Source organism: Sus scrofa, chromosome 7 (assembly GCF_000003025.6).
Source record: "Sus scrofa isolate TJ Tabasco breed Duroc chromosome 7, Sscrofa11.1, whole genome shotgun sequence".
NCBI lineage: Eukaryota > Metazoa > Chordata > Mammalia > Artiodactyla > Suidae > Sus > Sus scrofa.
Genome location: NC_010449.5, coordinates 26,688,915 through 26,712,768, shown reverse-complemented (window position 1 = coordinate 26,712,768; position 23,854 = coordinate 26,688,915). Strand labels below are relative to the sequence as shown.

Below are 23,854 nucleotides of genomic sequence, written 5' to 3'. Positions count from 1 at the left end.
TGCTTCTTATAGAAGGCAAGTCAGAAGGGCAGCCCCATCCCACGTGCTTTGACTTCAGATGGGGTGGGTGTGTCTGGAGGCCCTGGAAGCACCCAGCTGGGTGGGAGGCGTTATATGGAGTTAAGAGAAAAAGGCGTGTTCTGCAAAACAAGGGATTTAAAGCACTTGCACAGTCAATGCTGATTCTAGGAAGCAGAAGGGCAATATTTTAAAAAGATTTGGTCTTATAAAGGGCATTTTAAATACCTTTTCAAAGGGCGTGAGTGGATTCATCTCAGGAACTTTGTACAGATGATGTTTCTTAGGTGAGGCATAGAGTCAGTTTTAATAAAGCCTTCTGTAAATATTTATCAAATACCTATTGTTGGTTTAATATTAAAATTGGTGTTTGGGGAAAAGAAGCATAGAATTCAGACATGGGCGTGGCCATAAAGATATGGCACTCAGCTCCCTCTTTCGGGAGGGTCCGGCTGCTGAAGGAGTGAGGGGACTGTTGGGGACAGTCAGCCTCCACCTGTCACCTCACTCAGGGTCTGCTTCATCTGCAGAGAGATGCCTCGCCAAGGTCAAACCTTCACTGGGCAGCCCACATCGGGCGAAGGCTTGGCCACTTTGGCTGGATGTGGGATGCTGTTTCTGGAGAACCCAACCTGCAACCCCTGGTTATCAATGATCTTAAAAATAATCCAAAAGATAGGATTGTCCTATGGAGATAATGAATGACATGGAACAGAATGTAAATGCTACAGGATTCAGATGAGAGGGAGAGAGGTGAGCCCTGGTGGATCTGGATCATCTTGTTGAGCAAACCCAAGACACTTGAGGGTGAGAGGACAGGACAGGCAAAGGAGCCAAAGTGAGTAGGAGACTGTGAGGAAAGGTGCCCAGCTGTAAGGAGGGGTGCAGGTCAGGGAAGAGTCAGAAATTGAAGCGTTGTTAATTCACTGAAGGTCAGACCTGGCTGGAGACAAGAAAGAAATCTCATGATAAACTCTTCTAACATTATTAAAAAAAAATTTCAGAGGTTGTGGGTTCTGACCTTGATCGGGGGCTCCTCCTACCAATTCATGAATCAGTCTATTATGTTTAGAGTGAAGCTTTTATTACCAGGGTCTCTGCTAGAGATCCAGCCATCACATCCAAATTCCAGACAAGGATGAAGGATGAGACAGAGAAGGATATGCCACACCATTTTAAGAAGACTTACTTCTAATTACATCTCATTGGTCACTGCTTAGTCACTTGGCCACACCTATAAGTAAGGGAGGCTGCAAAATGCAACCTTTAAATGAAGCAGCAACATAGCTGAAAAAAATTCTTTCTATTACAATTGAAGAGTATACTAACATATTTTATTTCAGATGACAGATATAATATAATAAAAAGGCTAAAATCTAGTGTCTTAAAAATGGCAGTGTCAGTAAAACATTTTAGAAATTACGGAGAAGAAAGTTATTTTATATGTGTGAAATGGCAAAAGATTTTGGTCACTTTCGATTGGACCTTAATATTAATAATCATCCAACATATGCTGAGAGTTTTCTGTGGACCAGGAACTATGTCAAATGCTTTCATCGGTTGTACTGTTTAATGGAGGCTATGAGGTAGATTTTCTAAATGATCTATTACAAATGAGGAAACGGGGATTTCAAGAAGTTGAGAAATGGCTCAAAGTCATACAACGTGCAAATGACAAAGCCAGTCTTCAAACTCACGTTGGTTAAGCACCCAATCCCACCATTTGCACTATGATGCTCATATCAAATATCACAGAGGAGAAACTAGAGAAACCAGAAGAGAAGGCAGAGGTCAGGGTGCAAGTGGGGAGCCAGCCAGTGCTCAGGAGTGTTGAATCTATGAGAAAAGAGGACAACCACTGAGGAAGAGAGAAACAGGCAAAGGGAAGAGGAGACATTAAGTGCTGAGTCTTTGGGCTCTTTCTCCTGGAGGAGGAGAAGCAGAGGAGGGACCGAGGAAGAACCAGGCAGGTTCACAGAGACCTAGACAAAGACTTTCTTGACCATGGAAGGAGCCAGCAATGTCTGTAACACAAATGTTCAGAAATAAGTCAGTGATCTGAGCAGTAAGAGGTCATTCATTTTTCAGAAGTGTTGGAAATGGGATGAGAGAATGAGTGGAGGATGTTTGGAAATTATGGACCAACTGTTTCAAGCCTATACGGTCATCTTATTGTTAGCAATAACTGATGATAACACTGAGTATGTAGTGAATGCTTACTCTAAGTTGGCTATTGCTGCAAGGGTTTATGTGCACCCTATGAGGTAGCTACTCCTACTATTCCTATTTTACAGATGAGAAAAATGAGGCTGTGAGAGATTGGGTCATCTGTCTTCAGTTACACAGCTATTAAGTGCCAGAGCTGGGACTCAAGCCCAGCCATCTGGCTGCTGAGTTCATGCTTAGGAATCTAGAAAAGCCAAAGGTTTATTTAAAAAGCAGTGAATTGGCAGAAGTCCACAGATTTTTTTTTTTTTCCTGAGATGAAACTCTTACATCCATTATCATAGGAATTGTTAAGCATACTTGGTGATTATTTATTCCTCTTTCTCTCCCTAAAAAAACTATTTTGAGGAGGGATTGGTTTTGTTTTATTTTTTCCTAGGTCAGTTTTTAAAGAAAACATAGTTAAAAATGAATCTAAGTGAAATTTGAAAATTTTGAGGGAACATACATTGCATTTTTACTGGTAAGCTGATTGAGAGACTGGATACATTATGGTCCTTAGTAAATGTCTCCAGAAAAAGAGAGGGCATTCTCTTTTCACAGCAAGACATTTTAATAACTATGCACTGGAACAATGACTTTTGTGTGTGTCTTAAATTCCTTTATGCCTACAGACTGTTCAACTGAATGTCATTAGAACCTCTAGAACTTATTTTTGCATAGTTTGAAGGCTCACTTATCGCCTACACAGTCACATGTTGATTTGAAAAAAAAAATACATGTATATATATATGTATGTAGCTGTATAAGAGACACATGGGCAGCCTATTGGGATCTAAGATTTACTGATGCCAGCCTCTCAGCACCCCTAACCCTTTCCAGGTAACCAGATTTGTTATGTGCTTTCAGAAGACTTGAGAAGTGATTCTGAAAATATTTCTACCAGAACACTGTAGTTAAAATTTCAAATAGAATAGAGCTGTGACATTCAAAACCAGAGACTCTTGAAAATTGTTTCTGTTTAGAATCTGCTGGTTGTTCGAATAGGCAGATTTGAAGGGAATAGATTTACCTTTCTGACAGATTTATCAATGAACAAAATCCTAAGTGGAAAGAGTTTCCCTGTACTCTTTTATATCGCTTTTATATCTGTTTTCTATTGAGGAATTTCCTAGATATAAAATATAAAGGCAAGAAAAAATAAACAATTTGATTAGAACAAAAAAAGCACTCAAAATGCTGATCTTTAAAGAAAAGTTCTTGGGAGTATTTATTCAGTAACAATATTTGGGGGGAGTTTTTAAATGATTATACAGCTGGCATGTATTGGTTTTAAATATATACTTAGTGTTAGATGGCTAGTTACTTTGGGCAATAGTGTTATAGCCTACAGCTACAATAGCAACTGAAGGTTTCAGATGAGCATCTCCTGGGGAATGTCTCGTGTATCATTTCATTTAATTATAACAAACCCCTATGAGTTAGATAGTCTAGTTTCTTGGTGGAAACAAAGGAGCCATTCTTCACTGCAAATTTTCGATAATGGCTTTAGTCTGTGGACAAATTTAATAAGTAGATAGAGTTTTTTTTAGATAAGATGGTTGCTAGTTCAGTTTCCCTTTCATGATGTGTGAAATACCTTAAAATGGTCTATTTTCTCAAATTCAAATTTTTCCTTCTGACATCTTGTGTACTTCTTTGTTGTACACTGAGAAAAGACAAGAAACATGTTTTCCTTGTATTATCATCTGTGTTGCTTCTTAATATAAGAAACATGTTTTCCTTGTATTATTGTCTATGTTTCTTCTTAATAGTCCACCTTTGAAACCTTAGCTATTTCTGACCTGGGAAACTTTCCTTCATCTAATGTGATTTAGACAGAGAAGTGCCAGTGGGAGTTTAAATTACAGTTGCTTCTGACTTACCACTAATAAGGTGAAGGGGAGGGTGAAGAGCTTTGCTTTTTATCTTCTATTTCTGTACACTTGACCCCTAGCAACTTCATTTCTGACCTCTTCTCTAGCGTCGGCAGACACTATTAATTAATTTATCTAACAAATGTACATTTGTATCTACTCAGTGTTAAGCTCCAGGGATGCAGTGGTGATCCAAAAAGGCATCATTAATCCCTGTCTTCATGGAAGACTCCTGGGCAGTGCTGGTCCCAGGACGCTTCCCATCCTGGCTGTATCCATGCTGGCTGCTGTAGCCATCGGATGGTTCTTCCCTCTGTGAAATGGTGTCAAATCTAAAATCAAAAGGAAAGATCATCCCAGTGTAGTTGGATTCACCTGCATCTCTGCACCCCCTCATTTACTCGTTTATAAATGTATATGCACCTTTCTAAAGGACAACCCTTCTGTCTAAGAGGTGATTGATTCTGGAGGATGTGGAGCAAATGTTGGGTCTATTAATGTGCTACTGGAGTACTGTGTAACTCTCAATAATGAGTCTGGTTTTCAGCTGTTGTGGGCACATCACAGGTCCTTTGTAAAGGTCCTTTGTAAAGGACCTTTAGGATAATGGTAGACAAGGGTGAAGATGGTTAAAATCTGCCTTTCTGCTTTGTTTTGGAGCAAAGCACTCAGGGAAGAAAACAGAAGCTACTACAAGTAAACAGGATAGTATTCTGATACTGTATCAATTAGAGATTTCTGTTAAACCTCATTTATTTCATCCGTCCTAAAAAGAAAAAGAGAAATTAATACTCATGATATGTCTACTATGTGTTGGGCTATACATCGGGGTCTTACATCTCATCACATTTAATTTCCACATTTCACCCTATGAGATATGGATGCTTTTATTATGCCCATTTTATAGATAAAGAAATGAAAGCTCATGGAATTTAACATAATGTTGTCAGTTGATAATTGGTAGATTTATGATTTGAATGTGACTCCAGATTTCATTGTTTCCATTAGTAGAATTAATAAACGGATGGTACAAAACAGAAGTTGGAGCTCACACAGATGGAATGGGAGAGGGTGGGCTGGAGTGGGGAGTTGGGGGAGTGGAGATTACAACAGATAAGAAAATTTTTTTAAAAAGTAAGAGCTCATATATTACTTTAGATGTTTTTAAAGATAAATATTGTTTATTAAATGTGAGGAAATACTGTCTATGCATAATTAGTCATTCGACAATATTTTTTCTGGGTGTCTGTTGCACTATTCGTGTTGAAATTTATGTAGCTTTAGTATGCATACCAATACAATTGCGGTTTTTGGTGATACCGTATTTCTATTTTAAAGTTATGTTGCAAAATAACCATGCATTGCCTTTATAGCAAGAATGATATAGAGGCAGCAAGAGAATAACTAACGAAAAGGAGAAAAAATGGAGTTTCCATTATGGCTCAGCAGGTTGCGGACCTGACCGTGTCTCCTTGAGGAAGCGGTTAAGGATCACTCAGTGGGTCTCACTCAGTGGGTTAAGGATCAACAGTTGCTGCAAGCTGCGGCATAGGTCACGATGTGATTCAGATCTGGTGTTGCCGTGGCTGTGGCATAGGTCCCAGCTGCAGCTCTGATTTGACCCCTGGCCTGGGAACTTCCATGTGCCACAGGTGTGACTGTAAAAAGACAAAAAAAAAAAAAAAAAAAAAAAATTTTTTTTAAAAGTACAGGAGGAAAGTCAGAGTATGTAGCCACATTTTGGGAATGAATACTGGAGGCTTGGGAGAAATGTTCATCAGAGCCCAGTTCTCTTTAACATTGTTCAAAACAAAATCCTTGCAGGCTACTGCCTTGTCATGTCTCCTAACCATCACCTTTCTTATCACTTTTCTGTAAATGAATATTTCTAAGGTAAGGCTGGCAGAAGTCATCAGCAAATGCGAGCCGGCACTGATCTGGGTTCTAGCTAGGCCAGACTTGAATTCAAATCCGACTATATCTGGTGCCGGTTAAGCCAGTAATTCAGTCTCATGAAGGCTCGTTTTTCGTACTCCTCTAATGGATACTGTAATTCTCTTGTTGGCTTGTTGTGAGAAATTCAAGTGATGATCTATATTCAGTATCAAGAGCTGCATCTCATAAAACTCACTAAATGGTGTTTATACATATTATATGTAGGAACAGATCTGTTCTGGGATGTGTCGGGGGAGCGTGTGAGGTGGTCCAGGGTGATGGACCACGGCTGCCAAGCCTCGGAGGAGAGATCTAGACCAGAGGAGCTGTTCCAGTTCCCTTCAAGCACCCAGACCTCTCACACACCCTTTGGACACTGATTCCTTTTATACGCTCTTAAAACATTCACAGCCTTGGCATTCAGTGTGGGTTGCTATTTTTATATGTGATCTATCTCCAAAGTAACAAAATTATACAGTGATTAAATCGCTCTTATTTCTTTATGGACCCTGACATTGTGTATTCCTTGAAGACAGAAATCTCTCTTGCCATCTCTGAATCCTCCCTACCATTCTCCTGAATGCACTTGATCATTCATTTATTTAATGGACATTTATTGATCTCCTACTATGTGATAAGCACTATACTAGGTGCAGGAGACACAATAGAAATTTCCCATCGTCCTGGTGTTTATGTTCCAATTGGGGAGCTGGACATTAAAGAATTCACTCTTCATGTAACCGTGCAATTTTTAAAAATTTGCAAGGTTGTGTTATGTTCTTTTCTGTTATGGTTTAGAACAGGGTGCTGAGTATTGTTCCCTGTGGTATATAGTAGGACCTTGTTGTTTATCCATTCTATATATAAAAATTGCATCTGTTAACTCAATCTCCCAATCCTTCCCTCCTCCACTCCCTTGCCCCTTGGTAAGCACAAATTTGTTCTCTACCTCTGTGAGTTCATTTCTGTTTTGTAGGTAAGTTCATTTGTGTCCTATTCTAGATTCCATGTATAAGTAATATCATATGGTATTTGTCTTTCTCTTTGTGACTTACTTTGCTTAGTATGGTCATCTCTAGGTTCATCCATGTTGCAGCAAATGACATTATTTTTATCCTTTTCTATGGCCGAGTAATATTCCATTGTACATAGGTACCATGTCTTAATCCACTCATCTGTCAATGGACATTTAGGTCGTTGCCATGTCTTGGCTCTTGTGAAGAGCGTGGCTGTGAACAGAGGGTTGCATGTATTTTTTGAATGAAAGTTTTGTTAGGGTAGATGCCTAAGAGTTATAGACATGGAATTTTAATAGCAGCACAAGAAGTGAAGAAGTGCAAATTTCTAGAGAGCATACAACAGGAGGTTGTATCTGACACAGGGAGTCAGGGAAAGAGTTTTTCGGTAGTGACTTTATGAAGCATATTGTCTGTCAGAAATGGTTTTACCCTCATCATGCAAATTAAAATGATTCACTATGGAATCTCTGAGATTCCTACAACTTGGCAGGTGAAGAGGAATTAACCCCAGAGAAGGTTGCTGAAGAATGTTGCAAGCAGAGGAAGCAGCAGGCTTCATTCATCCTGATCAGTTTTTTTTTTTCTTGTATGTTTTGTTTTGTTTTAATGGTCACACATGTGGCATTTGGAAGTTCCCAGGCAGGGGGGTCAAATTGAAGCTGTAGCTGCCAACCTACACTGCACCCACAGCAACACCAGATCCAAGCTGCTTCTGTGACCTGTACCATAGCTTGCAGCAGTGCCAGATCCTTAACCCACTGAGTGAGGCCAGGGATCGAACTTGTACCCTCAAGGACACTAGTTGGGTTCTTAACCTGCTGAGCCAACAATGGGAACAATTGCACCATTTTTAAAAGATAACACAGCCCCTTATATCATCCCCCCCACAACCAATACCCAATTTTTATTTATGAGGGGAAAATCACTTATTGAACACAGGTACTGTTAAACTTTCTCCATTATCATGCCATTTTTACCCTCATGACGGTTTTGAGATATTATGATCTCAATATTGCCAATTGGTAGGCTGATTATGTCTTGGTTTGCTTAAAAGAGTCCCATTTGATGCCTGTTGGCCTCAATTCCCCATGCTCCTTTCACACTTGACAGTGTCCCAGTGTGGGTGATGAATTCTGTGACCCTAAATAAATGAAACTCAAAGAGATCAAGAATCTGCCTTGGGTCACACAACTAATAAGTTACAGGGAGTGTTTATTAAGATAGACAAATCTATTTTTCTTTCTCAAATGTGTTTCCCATGCCAGGAAGAGAGACTATTTATTTGTTCTGTATTGTTTTAAAAGCAATACCTTGAGTCTTTTAGCTGGAAGGTATTACAGTAATAGGTTTAGGAAGAAGACTGAAGGATGACCTACTTCAGTCATCAAAAATGCCAGATTTTAGGAGTTCCGCCTGTGGCACAATGGGATTGGTGGGCACCGGGAGAACTAGGACGCAAGTTCCATCCCCAGCCCGACACGGTGGGGTAAGGATCCAGCATTGACACACCTGCAGCATAGATCACAACTGCAGCTTGGATCTGAACCCTGGCCTGGAAACTTACAAATGCCATGGGGTAGCCCCCACCCCCCGCCACCAAAAAAAAAAAAAAAAAAAAAAAAAAAAAAAAAAAAAAAAAAAAAAAAAAGAGAGAGAGAGAGAATCTGGAGTTGTATTTGTTTGTTGCAAACTTTGACAAACTTTTATTTTCTTTGGGAAAAAGATCATTTAACAGAACAGTTTGTATTCCTTAGGAGAGAGAGAGATCACTCAACGTTGGTGTCGGTAAAATGCGTCAAGGTCTCAGGCAGACCCTAGGTGACCTTCTCCTCTACAGAAAAGAATAGTCTTAATTGGAGAATAGACTCTTTAGTTCCCCCATCCCCATCCTGCGTCAGTAGTTCACTTGGTCTTTGTCATCCAAGACTGAGTCCTACTGTTTTTTTTTTACACTTGGTGCCCTCATTTCCTATTCAAATGAGGATGGTTTCTATAGAAATTCTTCTAAATTCATATGCTCTTTGAGGCTATATGTAGTTACTAGCCAGATGGCTGAAGCATGCTATTGTAATGCATGGCTAGTAAGCTCTTTGTTAAGTAAAAATAATGTCTTCTGTCAATATAAGAAATAGCCTATAACACCCACAATTATTAATAAAACAAGTGAAAGAAGATAGAGAAAACTTCCCAAGAAGACCCAGAGCAAAATAATGGATTAATTAATTGGTTCTCATGTTATAAAATGACTCAAGGAGGACAAAGGAGTGGGGCTGAAATATTTCTTCTGAACCTAATTGTGCGAACATGCCTAAATTTTACTTCATGTTTGGTGGAGGAAATGAGAAAAAGAAAGGCCCAGAGAGAGAAGGACAGAATGAAATATAGGAAAAGAGTTTCAGTGTTGTTTGAATGCATTTAAAATAAATTGATTGGAGTTCCCATCGTGTTGCAGTGGTTAACGAACCCGACTAGGAACCATGAGGTTGCGGGTTCGGTCCCTGCCCTTGCTCAGTGGGTTAACGATCCGGATCCGGTGTTGCCGTGAGCTGTGGTGTAGGTTGCAGACGCGGCCCGGATCCCGCGTTGCTGTGGCTGTGGTGTAGGCCGGTGGCTACAGCTCCGATTCGACCCCTAGCCTGGGAACCTCCATATGCCAAGGGAGAGGCCCGGGAAATAGCAAAAAGACAAAAAAAAAAAAAATAATGATAATAATAATAAAATAAAATAAAATAAACTGATTGAACTGCTGACAAAGGATGGAACAGGGAGATGAGAATGGTCTCTAGAATTTGTTAAGGCTCCCTCTTCAATAAGGAATAGGAATAAAGATTATATAAAGATGTAGATTATATATAGATGATACATGTGACATACATGCATCATCCTATATACATGTATATCATACGTATACATAAATATACATATATATAGAAAATCTTTGTTCTTATTTCCTACTGAATAATATCAGAACAACTTAATTCAAGATCTCCCACAATCTGGAGCTCCCGTTATAGCTCAGTGGATTAAGGACCCGACCTTGTCCCTGTGAGAATGCAGGTTTGATCTCTGGCCTCAATCAGTGGGTTAAGGATCTGGCGTTGCCCTAAGCTGCAGTGTAGTTTGAAGATGAGGCTAGGATCCAGTGGTGCTGTGGCTGTGGTGTAGACTGGCAGCTGTAGCTCCATTCTGACCCCTAGCCTGGGAACTTCCATATGCTGCAGGTGGGGCCATAAAAAGAAAAAAAAAAAGATCTCTGATGACCTACAAAAGGGAGGAGAGATGAATCTGAATGTAGAAGGTAGAAGAGTGGTGGCCAGGGATTGGGGGGTGTGGGGAATGGGGAACTAACCCTCCACAGGAACCATAGGAACAGATTCCATTTGACAAGATGAAAAATGTTGTGTGCATGGACAGCAGTGATGGTTACACAATAATGCAAATGTACTAATGTCACTCTGTAAACCGTACCCTTAAAAATGACTAAAATGCGGGTGTTCCCGTCGTGGCTCAGCGGAAACGAATCTGACTAGTATCCATGAGGATATGGGTTTGATCCCTGGCCTCGATCTGTGGGTCAGGGATTTGGCATTGCCATGAACTGTGGTGCAGGTCACAGACGTAGCTTGGATCTGGTGTTGCTGTGGCTGTGTTGCAGGTGCAGCCCTTAAAAAAAAAAAAAGATAATAATGGTAAATTAAAAAAAAAATCTGATGGTCTAGACTTAACCTACTTTTCTAGTCTTATTTGCCTTTATTCTCATGTATGTTATTTATAAGAGTACTTACAAGAGTAACATGTTAAGTATTTGCTTGACACAGAGCTTTACATGCCATTTGTGTGTGTGGGGGTGTGGGTGTGGGTGTGGGTGTATGTGTTTGGTTGCATCTGTGGCATACGGAAGTTCTGGAGTTGGAGATCAAACTCCAGCCACAGAAGTGACAACACTGAATCCTTAACCTCTAGGCCACCAGGGAAGTCCTACATGCCGTTTTTAATGCTAATTTTCATGAGAACCCTGTGAGTAAGTACCCTTCTGTCCCACATTTCACTGGAGGAGGACTGGGCCTTTGAAAAGTCCTGTAACTCCCCCAACCAGGTCCCAGGGCCAAAGGGTGATCTGCCTCCCTAGTTGGTCCCTGCTTTGTGCCTTCCCCTGCTGCTTACTGCCTTTTGGATAGGTACCTTTGTTCCAGCTTTTCTCTCTGTCCTCCTAGGCCTTGTTCACCTGCTCTTCTGCATGTAGCCCAAATGCCACTTCCTCCTTGAATAACTTACTCCGGGAGAAGTGATCTCACCCCCTTCCCCCAATTCCTCCAGGTCTTTGCTTCTCAGAGTGTCACAGACCCATGGCTGGACATCACCAGTAGCTCACTGGAAATGTTGAATCTGAGGCCACCCCCCAGATCCCCTCAATCAGAAGCTGCATTTTACCTGGATCTCCCAGGGGTTTATGTATAAACTGTGAGAACTGCAGTAGGAAACTTTTTCTTTCCTTTTTTGTTTGTACCTCTGTATTTGTACACCTGTTTTTTATTCTCAATTGGACTATAACCTCCTTAAGGACAGGAGGGTAGTATAGTTTCTTTTGAGTATCCATAAACATACAGCGTATAGACGAAGGCACATAATGTGTTTCATGATATAACACAGTACTTATGTTGAAAGCAGTTAGATCATTTTCTTCATCAAAAAGCACTGGGCTATTTGGCACGATTTTTTGCCAGAGGACTAACAGCATTTCTTTTGATAATTATTCTACTCGTAATGTTTCCACAAAGCCAGGCTTTTGATAATGGGAAGAGGTATAATATAGGTCCCTAGAATAAAACTTCATTCCTTCCCAGAGCCTTTGGTGTATAACCAGCCCTTGCGCTGCCACATCTTTCATTGCCAAAGCACAAATATAGATATTAGGGATTTGGAGAAAAATCAATACGCAGAAAATAGAAATACGAAAGCTGAAGACTCCAATCAATTGCACGTGTGAAGTTCTGAGGTTGGTTTGTCTGCATTCAGGACACTCACTGCCTTCCAAGAAACTTGGAATAGAATTTTGTTTTGACAGATATTTGATTCCAGGCTCTATTTTAGAGCAGATTTGGTTAATAGCAAAACTCAATCCCTACAGATGCTCCTGTACCACTGCTATCTATATGCCAAGGACCAATCATTAAAAGTTAGTGATCTTTGAAGCCATAGCTGTTTGTTTTCCTGTTCTTTGTTGAGCCCCAGTGTTTGCATGTATTTGTACCTCTCAGTGTTCCCAGTGAGGGTGAGCTGTTGATTCCTGGGATTGGCAGCTTGCTGGGGCCCTTCCATCAGCTAGCTCCTTGTTGCTGTACAATCTGGCTTCTCTGTTCTTTTTGCAGAACATGTAATTGGAGCACATGCATGCAAAGAAAAGAGGGGAAAGGCGTATAGGTGGCCCTCCTTATTATTATTATTCTTTAACTTCTACTGGCTCCACTTCAGCTGTCCATATGACCTCCCATGAAGTTCCAAATCTAAAAATTGTCTGAACATAAATCTACTTTTTGGAGCTGACAAAAATCCTTCTGTTCAGGAAGGATTCCACGTTACCTCTTTTTAGATTTTTTTTTTTTTTTTTTTCCCCTGCGAATGTGTGTGTGTTGTTTCAGCGAGCGGCTCCCTTCCCACCTCACTCATTGGTTTGCTCACTCCCTTCTGTGATGAATCCATGCTTCCAGAACGGGGGCTTCCGAGGGACTGCGGGGAACAATCACTTCCAAATGAACTCGTGCCTCTTAGCAGGGAGCGTTCAGACCACACCCCAGGTAAAAGGAGGTCTTTCTTAATGCTTTCGAGAACTTTGAAAGGCTGTGCACTGTGGTGGTTGCTGCAAGAGGGCTTGACAGAGAGAGCTGCCGGGGTGTAGATCAGTTTGACTGTATCAAAATGAAATGGTATAGACGGTTGGTAGAAAGATTGAACAGATAAAGGCAAAACTGCTTGCTGGCAACCCAAGGTGCTCAGGACAGTCCCTGGCATGGTGCGAATGCTGAGACACCCTGTAATGTCTCTTCTCAACAAGCGGCAAGTGGCCATCTGTGAGTGTGGGTGTCAACGTCGGAAGAAAGAGCACTTTTAGGGAAAGAGAAGAAAGGAAGGCACTGCAGCCCGAAACGGAGCAAAGGAGCAGTTAGCCTGCATGGCACAGGGGGAAAACAGTTCCTTAAATTATTAGTTGGCTGCCCTATAAGAAGGTGACAGTCTGAGAATTTTGAGAGCATGAAACCATATTTAGGAAAAGCTTTTAATCCTTTCAGCTCTAATTTCTATTAGTGAAGTCGTTTCCCAAGGATAGGAACTAAGACGTGTTTTTTAACAACGGAGACAACTGAAAGTGTTAATTGGCATTTAACAAATGCAATGGTATTAACATACATCTGTTTCTGCTTTGTGGGGAAATGATTTTTCATCACCATAGCAATGCATTTCTGGGCTCCATTGGAACTTGGCCACGGTATGCAGTAAACAGCAATTTTTTTTTTTCCTTTCCTGAATAAGAGATTTTGCAGTCAACTAGCTAACATGGAGCTCTTCATCTAAATGCTGTGTAGTGTAGCTAGTGTAATTTCAAATCCTTTTCCAACTGAATTCTGTGCAAAAAAAACCCTCTGTTCATCCTTGGTAGGATAAGAGGATGCTAGTTAAAAGTGATGAAAAGAGCTGCATGCTAACATTGTACTCCCAGCTTAAAAGTGAATACCGAACCACTGCCCTTTTTATAGTTGTTCTTCTGAGTCTATGTGTGTAGACCAGGCTTTATCCCTGATCTTGTTCTCTGACAGTAACCTAGGAAGATGAAATAAATCTTTAGTATCATTACACTTTCCCTTTTTATATAATTCTTGAATGACATCATATATTGGTTCCCTTAAAAATTAAAAAAAAAAATGTTCTATACCAATGAAGAAATTTTATGTAGGCTATGGGTATTTCTGTAGGAAAATATAACAATAAAGTAGAAGAGACGATGTTACTTCTTTTCTGTTGTTTTCGTTTTCATTGTCAACATGTGGTTATGCTTAGAAATTCCTTGGAGGGCATCCTTCTAAAAGCGTACCTATTCACTGAAGCATCAGCTTTTATCCATACTTGGTTTCCATTTTATTCACTACAGTGGTAGCTATTGACCTTTCAAAAAGTCAATAGTTTATAATGTATTGGTGATGGTCTATTTGTATTTTAGAGACTTAAGGAGAAAGCCTTTTGGGGAAGTAAATTTTTGTCACTGTGTGTGCATTAGACAAAAAAGCCACTTACTGTTAATAGTGGTGATAAGTGTATTGTAATCACAGGGCACTTATACTGAAGACTTTCATACATCAGCATTTAAATTTCCTCTGGGAGGGACCTCAGAGAGACCTGTAGTCATCGTGTGGGGAGAAGGGCAGGCCTACAGAACCTGAGGACAAAGTCACAGCTTCACTTCTTCTTTGACTCCTAAAGGACTGTCTTTATTTCCTACCTAAATGAAATTCTATGATGAATTATCTGAACTACCCTCAGAGACTTCTATGCTAAAACCACTCTCCATCCATCATGATATTGATGAGATTAGTCATGTAAAGAAGACTTCCTAGAAAATAATCCATCTGGAAAGTGTGTTGGAATGTGTATCACTGATAAGATTAGTGGGCTCCCCAAATCTCTCGAGGGATCAAATGTTCTCTCCTACAAAGGAAAGCATTGCTTTATTATTTTCGGATGATAAGCTGCAGCCTGGGGAATAAATGACTACAATGGGGGAATAAATGACAATTATTTTTTAAAGGCAGAAAATAATATTGAAAAGTGAAAGTTGGCTTAGAAGGGTTTGTCTGTGCGTTTTTAATCCCCTAAGGACAATGCATTGTTTCTAGAAGGCATAGGTGCTTTAGTTTTCTGGTTACCAGAAAGTGATACCCTACAGTAAGTGCTCCAGAGTTAGTTCATTAGACTCTCTGTATAACTTCGGTGAAATCTCCTGCAAGGGTATCCAGTTCTCTTTGTTTGATTTTGTAGACACACACACACAAGATTTATAATCTGGTGTCCCAGATAGCCTGTTCTTGGTGCCCCTGACCGTAGCCTCACGTTGTACCACCATACTCTCAGTCTCTCTCCAACCCAGACTTGAGATCACCCAGCATGGCTTTTGTTGTCACAATCACAGTCTTATCAATGTTCTTATCTCACAGTTCCGGTGACCTTCACAAGCTTAATGCCCTTTCTGTTTTTTTTTGCCTCCGATACTCAATCTCAAGGCCATTGATTTATTATTTTCTAATGGTAAACTACAACCTGGGAACTGTGATCTGACTGCAATGGGGCACTAAATACAATTATTATTATTATTATTATTGGTCTTTTTAGGGCTGCACCTTCCACATATGGAAGTTCCCAGGCAAGGGGTCGAATTGGAGCTACTGACACCACAGCTCGTGGCAACTCACTGAGCGAGGCCAGAGATCGATCCTGAGTCCTCATGGATATTAGTGGGGTTCATTTCCACTGAGCCATGATGGGAACTCTGAAAATTATTTTTAAAGACAGAATATTAAAAAAGGAAAGTTGGTTTAGAAGGGTTCATCTGTGTATTTTTTTTCCGTCTCCTAAGGAATATGAATTATTTCTAGAAGGCATTGGTGTTATAAGCCTAGACCTTATAACCAGCCAAACTTACCATACTACTAAATCCTTAGCCCTCACCTCCCATGGTGTGACCCCAGAGTATTCTCCCCAACACCTACCATGTTTTCAAGTCTGATGTCTGAGCCATAGAGCTTGCTAGTCCCTAGGGTCTGAGGTCCCTCCTCTTACCTGTCCACAATGAGCTCCGTGGTTGACCCTTTGCTGCCCCCTCAATTTCCAACAGCAACATTCTTCTATCACATGGATGCTATGGATCACTTTCTCTGTTCTTATGATAGGCAGTTGGACATCCCTGGAGAGAGTAGCAAACAGCCAAGCAAATTGCTTTTGCTATAAATTCATGGAGTTACATTTGGGCTGGGCCCTCACAGTTGTTTGTCAATTCTTTTATTTATTTATGGTCATGCCTCTTTCCTCTTGCTGTCAATGATGCTCCAGGCTTTTCTACATCTCTTAAAATCTGGTGTCATCTTTACTAGTTTCTTCCTCAGCTGCTGGGCCATTAATGGTAGAGAATGGGTGTTTTAACCTTGGACCTCTTCTTGTTTGTGTTTACCCCCGTGGTGATCTCATCTGGTCTCATGGTTTTCAATACCATGTGCAAGTTAACAACCTTAATGCTTTTATCTCAGCACCGTCTTTCCTCTGAACTTTGCAGCGGAAATCCCCACATTTCTGCTTGGATGTATATTTGCCATATCAAATTTGATACTGATTCTCTAACCTGCTTCACCTTTTGCTCTCCCATTTCAGTGAATAATATCTCACTTCTTGCAGTTATTCAGATCAATTATTTTGTACTTGTCTTGACTCTTGTCTACTGCTTATATCTTACATCTAATTTTTCAGCAAATTCTAAGTCTTTTGCTTTAAATTAAAGTCAACCCAAGTTTTACCTATCATTTTCTCTCTGTATAACTAGTCTTTGCAGCACTTACCACAAATGAAAATACTATTTTTCTTATGTATTTATTTTTTTTATTGTCTCCCTCCACCAGAAGGGGTAGAGGTTTTTGTTCACTGTTGTCTTACCAACATTGGAACAGAGCCTTGCATCTGCTAGGTGTTTCATAAGATCTTGTTGAACAAATGAAAGTGACTGGAAGGCAGCATATTCTAGTGAGGTTTGGTTTTAGCAGGAATGTGGGAGCAGGACTGAAGTCCACATAAAAGGACAAATATGTAAGTGGGTGACTAGATGTGGTCATGGGAGGGCCTTGAAAGTTCTCTTCTGCTTGCTTCTTTATCTCAGTGAAATGGGAAACAAAGTCATCAGCTCAGAGTGAGAATGGGGAGAAGATGCTAGGGGTTTGGAAAGAGGAGATGTGAGTTTGCCAGTGAGTGGGAGAGTAAATGGGCTATGGAAATAAAATATGATTATAGAGCAGCATTAAAGGGCTTGCTTGAGGCTCAGAGTCATACATTTGAAATGAAACCAGCAAGCATGGATGTGTGATTTTTTTTTTTCCCCCTGACCACATTTACCCCTGTGGTGCAGGAGTAGAATAGGTAGGGGTTAGAGTCTGTGAACAGTGTGATTTACCCAAAGCAGGTGATGATGTGAGAGCAGGCAAGGTATTTGAAAAACAATGCACAGGGGTAATTGTGGTCAACTCGGTCATTTGAGGCTGACAAAATAAATAAATAAATAAATAAAAGGGTCTGGGAAAACTTAATGTTGGAAGGACTAGTAGATTTTTATTTTGGTGGGTTTTAGAGAACTTGGAGGGATGGATGGTTTGGAAAGAAAAGAAGAATTGGTCAGAGAAAGGAAAAAACCTGAAATTATGGAGGGGTTGTGGCTCTTGGTCGTTGCTAGGGATGCGAAGGGCAAGGAAGAGGAGACATCAGTGAATCACACTGTTAGAGAAGTGACTTCTGTGCTGTGATATTGGGTATTATAAAAAGCCTAGTGTTAGAAGGAGTGGAAATAACCCAAGAACTGAACCTTCAAAGAAAGAAGGGATTAAATTGGGTGTGGGCAGATGACACAACAAGGAGAAGCAGAGAATGATACAGATGGATGGATGGCAGGAGCCTCAAACCTTGAAGTTCATAGGCAAGAGGGAAGGAGGAGAATTGTCTGGAAGCAGTAAAGAGGGACAACTATGCTATTTGTGGACCCAGTGTGAGTGAAAACAGCTACCAGGAGAGCTTCTGGGAAAGCAGAGTTCTCGGAGGAAACCGCAGTGTAGCTAGAGCTGGAATGTGCAGAAAAGAGATTAAGGATGCAGAGGGTTTTGGTGATGATTGTCTGAATTCCAGAAAGTGTATGGTGAGAAGGTTCCAAGAGTTGGAGTGGGCATGAGAAAGGAACAAACTATGGGTGTGCATCGCACATGGGGATTCAGGGATGGCTTGGAGCTCTGGGTTTCTCATGCGGCTGATGTGATGAGGGTTACAGGGCCTGTTGGGATAAAGCACACAAAGGTGGCACAGCCTCAAGGGGCAGGAGCATGGGGGTCCTGCCAAAGCCATCCTGTTTCTTGTGACAGAGGCCTGGCGGTGGCAGAGTGACGGTGTTCCTCTGATGCGATGGGGCTGATTGTATCACGAACACAGATTACATCAAAATGATTCCCGTGACCTTCCAGACTTCCCCACTGCCCCACATCCAGAGCTTTTCTGTATCTTTATTAATTTCCTTGGGTCTCAAGGGAGGCCATGTTTCTTCTGTTGTCCCCTCTTCTTTTCCTGCCTGCTTCCTCCAGGTCCTTGCTCCATCCACTTTCTTTCTTACTGGTTCCTTCCCCTCGTCTACAGATATCTTCATGGTCTGTCTGATGGGTCTGTCTGTCCCTTTATAGACCAACATAGGCACCACTTTGACTGGACTTTCCTCTCTAATGATTCTCCGCGTCTCTTCCTACTTCTCATCCAAACATCTCAAAAGAGAAACCTCTCCCACCCTCTTCTCTTTCTCCCTTTCCATGTAGTCCTCCATTGACCACTTTTGGCTTTCTGTCCAGATCTCCAGCCTTTGTGTGTTTTGAAATCAGCCTCATCTGTCTAACGTTCTAATGTGATAGCATCCTCCATCTACAGCACTTTAATGCTTCTCTGTTGTCAAGAGGACAAAACCCAAGCTTGATCTGCACCCATGGCTTCTTTCCATGCCTTCACTCGTCTCGTTTCCTCGGCTTGGGAAATCCTTATCTTCCTCTTCATTTGGACTTAAATTCCAGGTGTTGTCTTTACAGAGCTTCCCAGGGTGGGTAGGCATCCCCCATTGCTTTTCCCTTCTTATTCTGTGCACATGTTTCCTACCTGTGTGAGTGGTCTATCCGCTGTTTCCTATGTGCTGTTGTATCCCTAGCTCCTACGTGCCTGCCACGCAGCGCATACTTAAAATGATTTTTGAATGAATAAAGAAGGCATGAAAGATAAGATATATTCCCGAGAAGAGGCATTCATATCCTGATAGCCAGAAAAGTAAAGTTTCAATTTGTTATTCATATTTTAGCCTACTTGTTAATGATATATGTCAGAAGTTTTAGGCATGCTTGGTGATTATGAGTCAACCTGCTGACACAGGGTTAAATGAATGAAAGTCCCTGACCTCTGTGGGGTCTTCACAGTTTCTGGTCTGTTTTGAAACTGACTTTTATCCATGTTAACTTGTAACATTCCAGCAGGCCAACTTGCCAACCCATCCTTTCGTTGCCATGTCCTGCAGTGAAATCTTTCGGGGGTTGTAGTTCTTCCTCTGATAAACATTTTCATCAAAAAGGATCTGATATGCTATTAGGATTTTAATAGCTGTTCTCTTCAGCATCATACACATGCTCACAGGACAAGAGGCAGCTTAAAAGGATAAATGAGATAACTATCACAGTCTATAGAGAATAAAGTCAAGATAAACCTTTGATAAGACAAAGTCTAATTTATTACATGTCTCATAGGTCTCTCCTGGTGACTCTGAAGCCAAACCTCTGATCTTCACATTTGTCCCCACTGTCAGAAGACTACCAACCCACTCCCAGTTGGGTGACACCTCTAAGTTCCTTGTTAAAATTCCTGAGGAACCAAGTGATAAGACTCCAGAAACTATAAATAGGGTAGGATTATTTTTATTTTTATATTAAGCAATTAACATTAAATAATAGTAATGACTTGAACATTGTGTGGATGTTTATTTTCTCTGCTTAAAGTGACATGACTGTGAAATCCAAGATTGGCTAAAAATGTAATTATGAATTAGGAACTTCACAAAAATATAATTATGTTATCAAATTGGAGGTTCTCCCCAATACGGTCTTTCAACTCTTTGGATTTGACATCCTGTTGTTTGCAGTTTACATGATATATTCTCTCCCCTGGCACCTCCCCTTCTCTCCAACATATCTTGATAAAAACAAAATTAAAAAAATTAAATTTATCTTTAAAGAAATACTAGATAAAAGAGTGATGTGTTATTTTATGTGTAACAGGTTAGCAACATTAAAAAACATAATATCTGATGTTGAGGAAATTGCGGTGATATTGATATGCTCACTTTGCTGCTAGTTTTTGTGCATGTGTACAGTTTTTTTTGGAAAACCCTTATCCACAGTCATAAAACTGTTCATAACCTTTCAGTGATCTAACTCTTGGAAATGTATCCCAGAGAAATAGTATAAAAGAAGAAGAATGTTATGTAGGAAACTAATTAGGGAAAAATTTTAAAGACCTAATATCTAACAGTCAGAGAAAAGTTAAGAATATGATAATACATCACCCTGACAAAGTTATAATTATAATGATTATGTGATTTCATGGAACATATTAACACTAATATTCAATGATATAATAAGTTATAAAGTGATATTTTTACTCTGATTATACCTATCTGAAATGAGACCAAGACTGAACATGAAATTAAAACAAACAAAAACCTAAAAATAACGTGTGCAAGAATGATGACATTTTGGGTGAAAAAATTTCTCTTTAAAATGCTTTTTAATACTGTCTTATTATAAATGAAGTGGGATTGGGGGAACTTTGTAGTATTTTTGAGCCACCTTGTAGGAGATACAATTATCTGACTCTCTTTATAGGAAGACATCTTATCTAGCAGGTAGTAATATCTCTGTGCACCTAGGACTTACAATGCTATCTTATTTTTATTTCAAAGACTATTGGGACCAAATTATTTCAGAAAAATCCTGAATTCCACATAAGGCACTTTTGGGACGTTTCCCCCTCACGGTATCCAAGTACATACAATATATTCACGGGTCTTTTGTGATTTGGTGCTGTGAGTTTACCAGACTATAGATGTATGCATCAATCTTGGTTGCAAGTTTCCAGAGCTTCCTAAGATAATGATATCTGCTGATTGCAATGGTACCCACACCACTACATCTTTAAAAGATTAAAGCTTTTTCTTCCTCTTTTTTTAATAGTTCAACATTTACTAGGACAGAGTAAATCATTCCCTTATTCTTTATATATTTAAAAACTGTTTACTGACCACAGGCTATCTGCTTGGTGCTGTGGATTGCGAATGAATAAGGTCAGCTCGTATAACTTATTTGTTATTGGGAAGGCAGACAATGAAAAAAAGTAAAAAATATATAATAAACTCTCAGGTGGTGATAAATGCTGGAAAAAAATACATCAAAATAAAGGAGTAGAGAATAATGAACCGTGGGGGCAAGGAGTTATTACAGATCATTAACAATGTTTTCAAAAATGACTTCAATTTTGCCAGGTCTTTAGCTATTCCATTTAGTTATTCTATTTAGTTATTATGTTACTTTCCATAACACACTGCAATCTGTTTTTGAATATTTCTATTTTTAATTTAAACTTCCTTCCAATTCAGGTTTTGCTACTACAAAGTATTGTAATTTAGTATATGAAATGACCACTGTCAGAGAAATCATAATTAGAGGTAATTTGTGTTTTATTCTGAATATCTTATCATCAGCTGAAAAGTGTGGAATGGTCTGTGCAGTCAACTCCTTCGTTTAGTTATATCTAAACAATGGTTTGACTAGTCTTTCTTCACACACGCAGTACATAATACATATTGGCACACATTAAGTTGATGACCATAGTTGAAGTTCGGTTAATTACAGTTTATTTTATGTCCTTGACTTTCTATTTTGAAATAATGTTAGACTAAAAGAAAAGCTGTGAAGAAAAGAAAGAAAAGTAGTAATCAAAGTATGATTTTCAAAACCAAGAAAATTAACATTGGGTCTTTTGAACACCATCTTAGTGTACACAGCTGCTATCATTTTAGAAAAAGATGCTTTTGTAGTATGATAAAGCTATCTTACTCCTGGTCTTGTAAACCTTCTACGTATTCATAGAAAATGGAATGGTAAAATATTTAGAATTACAAATGCAAAATTAAATAACAGCAAAAAAATGCATTGTACTAAAATTATCTCATTTTCGGTGTCCTATTCATGAATTTTTCCCAATCAACTTGGATTGTTTTCTCTGCATATCTGTGCATTCTGTTCCAATTTTATTTTTCTTCTCAGACTTTTAGAGGGATAAATATTATTTTAGAACCTTTTAATGGGATTTCCTTTCTCCCCTGGCTTATATAGGACATACAGGTTTTGCTTGACTATTAACTAAACCCATGACCCATCCCCATTTACTTCATGAATATCTTTAGGGAAAACATTGCCTTCTTCCTCTCTTTTTAAAAAAGCCACTATCAGGATTTCTTTGAAAGCAGGTTTGTTTATTGATGTTGATTCTGAGCCCTAAATTGTTTGGGCTTGGACCAGGACAAACAAGTGGGTTAATTAAAGTAAACCATTAACTTCAACCCAATCTCTCCAAAGCCAACCTGATTTTTAGATATAACTGTAAAAACGCTTGTCCTTGGAGATTATAAGCTGGTTAAAATTTTTAAGAGTACATGCTAAAAGACATATTTATCAAATTAATGTCAATGCTTTTATGTGTCTTCCTTTATTCCAGTCTCACTTCAATGAGTACTTGACCTTGAATGCTGGGAGCCAACAGGAGAGAGACCAAGGAACACTGACTGATCCTTTAGAGGTCGAGGGCAAGACTACACAAGGAAGAGGATTTAAAGCAAACGAACCTCAAGGGATGCAGCAAAGTGACCTCTTCAAAGCTGAATATGTCTTTATTGTGGACTCTGAAGGGGAAGAAGAAGCTACAACTAGCAAAAGTGAACAAGGCCCCCCGAGAGGGATGAGCACCACAGCTGCTCGGCCCACATCCCTAGCCATCTCATCCAGCCTGGCCTCTGACTCTGTGCGCCCCAAAACACGGGGGGCAGACCTCCAGGCCCCATCACATCCTGAAATGCCTCATGGGATGGCTCCTCAGCAAAAACATGGGCAGGTAGGTTTTTCTTCTTGTCATTAAAAAAAAAAAAAGAAAGAAAAAAGTTTCATACTCCTTGTTCTAGACTGTCTGCAAAGGCCTTCCTAAGCATTCAAGGCATATAAAACTCTCAGAGAAAGATATTAAAAAACCAAAGTCCCAAGATCAGGAATAATATATTCATAAGGCAAAAAGGATTATATGCAATTATACTGTGAATTGGCTAAAGAGAACATATAAACACTTAGCTGGAGTGGATTTGGGGACACAGCAATTCCTTTCTTAAAATTCTTGGAGAAGATGGGTGATGGGAATTTCTTAGGGGAGAGAGCTTGGTGAGCTGGATGTATCAGGAAGCACATTTCAGAGATGAGAGAGATGCAGCAAAAAGACATCAACTGGTTACTAAGTATAGACATGTTACTTTTAAACTAGTCAAAGAGTAGTAAAAACATATACAAGGAAATAAGAATATGTAAGGGATATCCCTCGCTCCTGTGTGTCTTAAGGGAAATATCTCCTGTGCTCCTGGAAGCCACCAGCAGCAGGGCTAGCCTCAGTGAACTGGGCAGAAGATCCCACTTCAAAACTTTGCAGCAAGATTGAAAGCTTCCTTTCAGGTGGAAAGCCTTTGATACAGTGGGATAAGACCCTTATCTGTGATGGCAGGAAAGAAAGGGGGTGGGTAGGGAGGAATTTTGAAGGGAAAAAAAAATAAGATGACTGGCTGTTTGGGATAATGAAGCTATCAGATGACTTTGACAAGGTATAGAAGTCGGGAATGCAGAGGCTGGCTTTGGGAGTAAATAATAGGTGCAGACAATGAGAGTGAGTCTGTAC

At 39.9% G+C, this 23,854-nt stretch overlaps 1 protein-coding gene across 36 annotated transcripts in view; it reads left to right on the top strand.

Moving 5' to 3' along the window:
- The window catches only part of MLIP (muscular LMNA interacting protein), a 239,016-nt gene that overhangs the window by 89,049 nt on the left and 126,113 nt on the right, over positions 1-23,854 (top strand). For 13 of the 36 annotated variants that reach the window (XM_021098542.1, XM_021098541.1, XM_021098549.1 and 10 more), the window contains 2 exons: positions 19,615-19,770; positions 22,640-23,032. In XM_021098542.1, the coding sequence (XP_020954201.1) occupies positions 22,775-23,032 (258 nt within the window). In that variant the 5' untranslated portion in view covers positions 19,615-19,770; positions 22,640-22,774. Of the gene's footprint in view, positions 1-52; positions 3,067-12,349; positions 12,850-19,614; positions 19,771-22,639; positions 23,033-23,854 lie in introns of those variants that run through there. The other 23 variants (XM_021098546.1, XM_021098545.1, XM_021098532.1 and 20 more) reach the window with 12 other exon arrangements.